Source organism: Triticum aestivum, chromosome 4A (genome assembly GCF_018294505.1).
Source record: "Triticum aestivum cultivar Chinese Spring chromosome 4A, IWGSC CS RefSeq v2.1, whole genome shotgun sequence".
NCBI classification, from domain to species: Eukaryota; Viridiplantae; Streptophyta; class Magnoliopsida; order Poales; family Poaceae; genus Triticum; species Triticum aestivum.
In genome coordinates this window covers 681959737-681966591 of record NC_057803.1, presented here as the reverse complement: position 1 = coordinate 681966591, position 6855 = coordinate 681959737, and the positions used below count along the sequence as shown (strand labels likewise).

At 44.7% G+C, this 6855-nt stretch overlaps 1 protein-coding gene across 1 annotated transcript; it reads left to right on the top strand.

The window, feature by feature from the left end:
- Window positions 1-746: 746 nt before the first annotated feature.
- Window positions 747-6538, top strand: LOC123088109 (probable mitochondrial adenine nucleotide transporter BTL3). Its single transcript, XM_044510274.1, has 4 exons — window positions 747-1438; window positions 4858-5161; window positions 5249-5716; window positions 6142-6538. The coding sequence occupies exons 1-4, from the start codon at window positions 1008-1010 to the stop codon at window positions 6208-6210; spliced, it is 1272 nt and encodes a 423-aa protein (XP_044366209.1). The 5' UTR covers window positions 747-1007; the 3' UTR covers window positions 6211-6538.
- The last annotated feature ends 317 nt before the right edge of the window (window positions 6539-6855 follow it).

Below are 6855 nucleotides of genomic sequence, written 5' to 3'. Positions count from 1 at the left end.
GGAGGAGGGGGTAGGATGTGCGCCCATTCGCGCCAACGCCTTTAACCGGCGCAACGGGCGCCAAATAGGATTTGGGCGGTTGCTAGTATTCGTCAAGTGGAGCGCATCACGGTACCTGTTTGCCAAGCACTCACAAATCAGGTGTCAAATAGGCTTTCGATGGTTTCTCAACAGGGCAGATTCCTGTTTGCCAGTCACTCGCAAAACAGAGTGAGAATATCGCAGAACAATACACCATTTTTCAAAGATAAGCACATGCCACACTTTTCCTTGGTGAACTTGCACTCTTGATTATTCGTAAAAAAGAAAAAACTTGCACTCTTGATGCTGCATCGAGGATTTTCTGTCGCCGTTTCACATCACCGAGCATACATAGGAAGACTGTCGACTACAGTACTCCCTCCGACTCCTAATACAAGAGCGTTTTCGACACTATGGAACGGAGGGAGTGCTAAGCAGTTTACACATCACGCAAGCGTGCAGGCAGGCAGAGATGACAAGTTTTTCACCATCTCGAAACGTGCACGATTGACCCATCATCGTTCCTCCTTTGGGCGGGTGGGCATTCGATCCATCGCTCCGGCGCCGTGCTAGCATCCACGTAAACGAATGGACAAAAAAGAGGAACAAGAAAAACTCTACAGAAAACGTTATCCAAGAAATATTAACAAATGGGAAGAAATTCGCCTCGTTCGCCGCCGCTTGGCCTCTCCTGCCTCCGGGCGGCAAGATCCAAGGCCAGGAGCCGGAGGCAATTCCCCCCCTCCTCCCCTCCCCACCAACTGCAAACAAAATCGCGGCTCGCAAGAACAAGGATAAAAATCCCGTCTTTCCTTCCCTTGCGCCGCCACCACCCCCGCATCTACTTCCTCGCCACCCCGCCCCGAGCTGATCGGTGTTCAGCTGGATTACTCAGGCCCCCCTCGATAAAACCGATGCTTCTCCAGCCTCGCTAACCCTAGCAGCAGAAGCGGCCTGTAGCATCCGTGCGTCTTGGGCCCGCCGCCATGCCGTGGCTGGAGATGTGGCTGCCGGCCGCGGGCGAGGGGGCGGCGGCGGGGCTGTTCCTCGACGCCGGCGACGCGGCGGCGCACGGCGCGCTCCTCGCGGCCATGCCCGGCTGCTCGGCCTCCTTCGGCGTGCCGCGGCGGCGGCGTGGGAGGGCGCGGCCGGGGTTCCTCTCGATGACGATGTCGGTCAAGGGGGGCAGGGGGTTCGCGCCGGCCCCCGTGGGGCTGCTCACGAGCGGGGATGAGAAGGGCGGAGGGGCGGAGGTCGCGGAGGGGCTGGTCGCCGGGAGGGGCGCGGAGGGGCTGGTGCTGGTGGAGGCGGAGGCGGACGGGAAGCTGACGGAGGAGAAGGAGGCTCATTCTGGGGCCGGCGCCATGAACACCACCAAGCATCTCTGGTCTGGAGCCGTCGCCGCCATGGTCTCAAGGTATCGCCGCAGTCCCAAGTATTATCAAAGTATGGTTGTTGAAACTCCTAGGTGCATTGTTCGGGTATGCTGAGAATACACCATAGTTATGATGCAATTACATCAAATAAACTTGCAGCAGAACACTTGTCCCAAATACCATAGCTGTAATGCCGTTCCCTTTGTAGTCAAATGAATTGAGCTTGCTGGGGTCAGCAAATGGAGCGCACTGGTACGAGATTTCGAGTCTCATGCCAGACTATCCTCTTCAGTTTTAACGCCACGGAGGTGGCATAAGACGTGTGTGTCAGATAATTATATTTTCGCAAACGTGCCTGGAATCTGTTATGGTTCAAACAGCAGCAGCAGCAACAACAACAACATAGCTTTTCAGTCCCAAACAAGTTGAAGTAGGCTAGAGTTGAAACCCATAAGATCTCGAAACCAAGTCATGGTTTTGGCACATGGATAGCCAACTTCCACGCACACATGGATAGCTAACTTCCACACACCCCTGTCAATGGCTAGTTCTTTGGTGATATTCCAGTACTTCAAATCTCTTTTCACGGACTCCTCCTATCTCAAGTTTGGTCTACCGGAACCTGTATTTTTTTTATCAAGAAGAAATCTCCAAGATAGATCGAAAGACCACTATTTACAAACACCCACCAACGACAAAGCCAAAAAAGAAGAAGAAAGAAAAAATTGCTCTCAGCAAACGACCTAGGGGCCCTAGCTAGCCTGGACCTACAAGCATGGGAAACAAAAGATCTGTGTCTGATACTAACGAATTTAAACCAAGCTGTGTGTTGCAAGCTCAGGTTCAGGGGTACTTGGAGAGTATGGTTGGTTGAATGCAATTGATTGGGAAGTTTGTTAGTAAGCAGTATCTACTGCCTTTATTAGGATTTTAGCCTTTTACTTTTCCTACTGCTTAGATTTTGTGATAGATGGACTATGACATAAGTTAGTTATTGTAGATCACTTCATCTCAGATTGTTTTGCCAATTGCTACGAGTGCTTGGACGATTGGCCTCTAGATGCAGCCGACTTTGACAAATTGGCCTTCTGTGGCATAACAACTAACTGCTGTTCTGTCCACTTCATTAAAAAATCTGTTTGGTTTTTTGTTTTGTTGCGCTGGATGCTGGTTTCCTCTTGCTCCGTTATCCTAACGATAGTGCAACCCGATCCTGTTTTGGATCGTATGTGGAAAAACATAATCAAGTGCTACACTGTCCACTTCATTAAAACTTGTCGTCTTGGGTCATGCGTGAACGGGAAGTCAAACTTTTGAAACTATAACTTATTGTTTTCGGTCATACGTGAACGTGAAGTCAAATTTCCAAAACCTTTTAGCACCGCATTCCTTTGTGCAGATTTCTCTTAAAAAGTATTTCCATAAGAGTGTGGATTTAGTGAATATACTGAAATGGAAATTTGCGGTCGAAATTGTGCTTTATAGACATTGTCGATGTCCAAAATGACAAGCTTTACAAAACTGATTGTAGTACATCATAAGTAGCATTTGGACATCATAAATTTTTGTGGGCATGCAAGCTGTGTAGTTAAGAAGTAATTTTGCATCAAAGGGCATAGAGTAAGCCTGAAGTTTGAGGCGGCAAGAGCTCTGTCTTGTTTGATCTATCAGGGGAAACTAGATCCATTTCTTGCCAAAATAAACCCATGATTTTAGAAACAGGAAAGGTAATATCACTTAGGTTAAGATCAATGTTACTAGGTTGACTGCATGGAACCGCATATTTTTTGTGATTCTACACAAATTTCAAATTTTGTGGTTTCTGCAGCTTTTAGCGAGCAAAGCAGAACTCATTAATGTTGTGGCTTCAACAATTAATATAGTTTTATAGCCTGGCCAACCCACTTGCTGAAGAGAACGTTATGTCAGAGATAAATACATTATCACATGTGGCGGAACGAGTTTGTTGGAACTTCCTATCTAGGGTTGCTGATTACTCACTAAATTTGGAGATATACTTAGCTCGAGAACACATGGTAATATGGAGCTGACCAGTAGTGATAGCAGAAGCTAGAGACAACAGAGGCAATAGTTTAGCCTTTCTCTTGCCTACATAACACTGTGGATTGTTGTGGCGGTGTGCCTTGGGCCCTAGCAGCATCATTGTGCTACCACAAAGAAAGAACATCAGCTACTTTGCTAGGTACTGCTTATGTTACGGCCAGCTGGCTGCACAAGAGGCAGTATCAGGTTAACCACAGGGGTGCTTCACGTATGGGAGGTAGGACTTAGAAATTATCTTTTTAGTTATTAAACCTATCTTGTCTGTTAGGAGGATGGAACGCCTTCTTTATAAGCAAGTAAGGAGTAAACAAGTGGTCTATACTCGTCTGCTATGGTCTTCATTGACCTGCTAGTCTAGATCCTTTTCTCTCCAAATTAGTGGCCTCCTTCACCTAGTGCCGTTCTGCTCCAAGTCGTCGCTGCCCGACCCCCTCTACCTCTAAGATGGATTGTAATCCGGTTGAAAATTAGGTTCACAGCAGTCGAATTTCTTCTTCTGGGTGAAACACATCAGCAGTTAATACGGTTAGCTTACATAGTACTGTGTAGCAGCATTGGTTAGATATATTGAATAAGGATTAAGGTGGCTTGAAGGATATTGTTCTAGGTTACCCTTATAGCTGCCAAAATCTACCTATATCAGGTTCTTGAGATTATAGAAGACTTGGCACTTTTCTTTTCTACCCTGTGGGCTGACCTTGCGCAAATGTTGTCTTAGAATCTCAAGGACATGATAGAGATGGATTGTGGTACTTATGGGGGTATGTTGGCTCCGACCCAGCACAATGTCCTTCAAGCCTCATCGTTCAATAGCTAAATGATGCTACTAGCCTACTACACAGTACTATGTACAATCATTGTAGTAATTTTTCATAGCTCCTGACCTCTCTTGAGCATTTGATCTGTATTTGCTACTTATTTTAGATGTCTATCTTGGTGAGTTGGTGTTATTGGACTCTGTTATCTGTTTTGTTCTGGTCTAAGAAAGATCTGGACCTTCATCCACAAACTAGATTCCAAGCTATTTACTTGATATGACATGTCTACCATGTCACTTTTCTATCTTAACAGAAAATACACCCTTACATTACCCTATTCCTTTCTTTTTTGGAATCCTGCGAATTAGGGATGCTATTTTCTGCCTGCTTTCAATGTATAATGTGTAGGCAGTTATTTTCTCATGCCTCTGGAAACCTAGAACGTATAAACTAAAAGATGAATGCAAATAAAGACAAACCTGAAACTAAACCACCTGTACCAGAACCTGAGTGGTTTCAGGGGATAGTCCAGGATGGAATTTTAATTGTGATAATTAATATGCAGAGTGGGTCCGTATTTCCATTTCTGCTGCTTAAAGTCTTAAACATTTCTTCCCTAATTTGTATATCTCGTGTAGAACAGTTGTTGCTCCCCTTGAGAGGCTAAAGTTGGAGTATATAGTTCGTGGTGAGCAGAGGAATCTATTTGAGCTTATCCAAGCGATTGCAACAACGGAAGGATTGAAAGGCTTTTGGAAAGGGAACTTAGTCAATATCCTCCGTACTGCTCCATTTAAGGCGGTCAACTTCTATGCATATGACAGTTACAGAAAGCAACTTCTCAAATGGTCTGGTAATGAAGAAACAACCAATCTTGAGAGATTTATCGCTGGTGCTTCTGCTGGTGTTACATCAACGATAATGTGCATACCCATGGATACGGTATGTCCTCTTGGGTTCTGAATTATCCCACTTTTTTGTGCCATCATTAATTGCTAAGTATTGTCTGGATTAACCTGTTGATTTCAGATTAGGACAAAGATGGTTGCCCCTGGCGGTGAAGCATTAGGTGGGGTTATTGGTGTTGCCCGCCACATGATCCAGACTGAAGGGTTGTTCTCACTGTACAAGGGATTAGTGCCTTCTCTTATTAGCATGGCACCCTCTGGCGCTGTATTCTACGGGGTGTATGACATACTGAAGATGGCTTATCTGCATTCACCCGAAGGAAAGAGGAGAATATCAATGATGAAACAACAAGGTCAAGAGGCAAATGCATTAGATCAGCTTGAGTTGGGCACTGTTAGGACGTTACTCTATGGGGCCATCGCTGGGTGCTGCGCTGAGGCAGCCACATACCCTTTTGAAGTAGTTAGGAGACAGCTACAGTTGCAAGTCAAAGCAACAAAGATGAATGCACTTGCAACATGCCTAAAAATTGTTGATAAAGGTGGAGTACCAGCACTTTACGTTGGCTTGATCCCCAGCTTGTTACAGGTACATGTTTCTTCCAGAAAAAAAAACATTTGATTTGCGGATTTAGTGATCAGCTTTGAGCCTTAGCTCATGGTTTCCCATGTAATATCGGGAGATCTCAGTGAAATTATTTAATAGATAGTGGTATTCTAGTGATTCTGATTTCCGATTTTCCGTATGAAAGGGGCAACCAATCCTAGTGTGGCTAGGTTATTCGGCAACTTAGATCTACATATAGTATTAGTTAACCTGAATATTCGTGTTATTCAACTTTGCATGCTAGTTTGTTTTGGTTTGTCTGATGTAACCAAGCCTAATGAGTGTTTAGGTTATTCGGTAAGTTGGACCTACATGTATCAGTTAACCTTACTATCTGTGTTAGTCAACTTCACATGCTAGTTTGTTTGAGATTATCTGATGTAACTGGATTTCTTTCTCTTCTTCAGGTTCTGCCATCGGCATCTATCAGCTATTTTGTATACGAGCTAATGAAGATAGTCCTGAAAGTGGAATGAGTGCAAGTTGATTCTTTGTGCCAATGTAGCAAGTTCAGGAGACTCAGCTGACATTACCTTGGTAAAAGTTGCAAGCAATCATCGATTTATCAGTGCATCTAGCACATTTTCTTTTTTCTGGTAGGCTTACTTCACGAAAGCTTCAGAGGCTGTGAGTGTAGCTTCATTTTGGTCAAAGCATTTTCATTTGAAGCTTTGCTGTCACAGTATTCTTGTGCACGAGCTCAGCCGTGCCTCTGTTCTGTTTGCTCGTCTATAGCAGATTGAGCTGTGCCCGAGTGAAAACATTTGGCCTTCAAATTTCAGTTAACAAGGTTTCAAATTTTAATGCTTGATGTATGGATGGATGCATGTCTGCAAGCCAGAACGATTTTGTTTGCTGCAGGCTCTTGAGAACTGATATTTGCCTCCTGGCTCCAGTCATTCGTGCAGACGTTATATCCTGCTTTGTTCAGATTTGCACTGGCTTACTGCTGATTAACGGTTTACCTTCATTTCGATGATTCATTTTCCATTTGGTCTATTATGTGAAGATGCACACAATGTTTAGGCCCTTTTGGTTCAAGGAATTGAGCGAAGGGGAAATGCAGGGTTGTTTTTTTTTACCCCAAAGGAAAATTGCGGTAATTTTATACTACAATATCT

Bases quoted from the DNA above. Each gene is read 5' to 3' on its own strand.
- LOC123088109 (XM_044510274.1), top strand. From the start codon at position 1,008: ATGCCGTGGCTGGAGATGTGGCTGCCGGCCGCGGGCGAGGGGGCGGCG. The intron at 1,439-4,857 runs GTATCGCCGCAG...TATCTCGTGTAG, and splicing joins GTCGCCGCCATGGTCTCAAG to AACAGTTGTTGCTCCCCTTG. The intron at 5,717-6,141 runs GTACATGTTTCT...TCTCTTCTTCAG, and splicing joins TGATCCCCAGCTTGTTACAG to GTTCTGCCATCGGCATCTAT.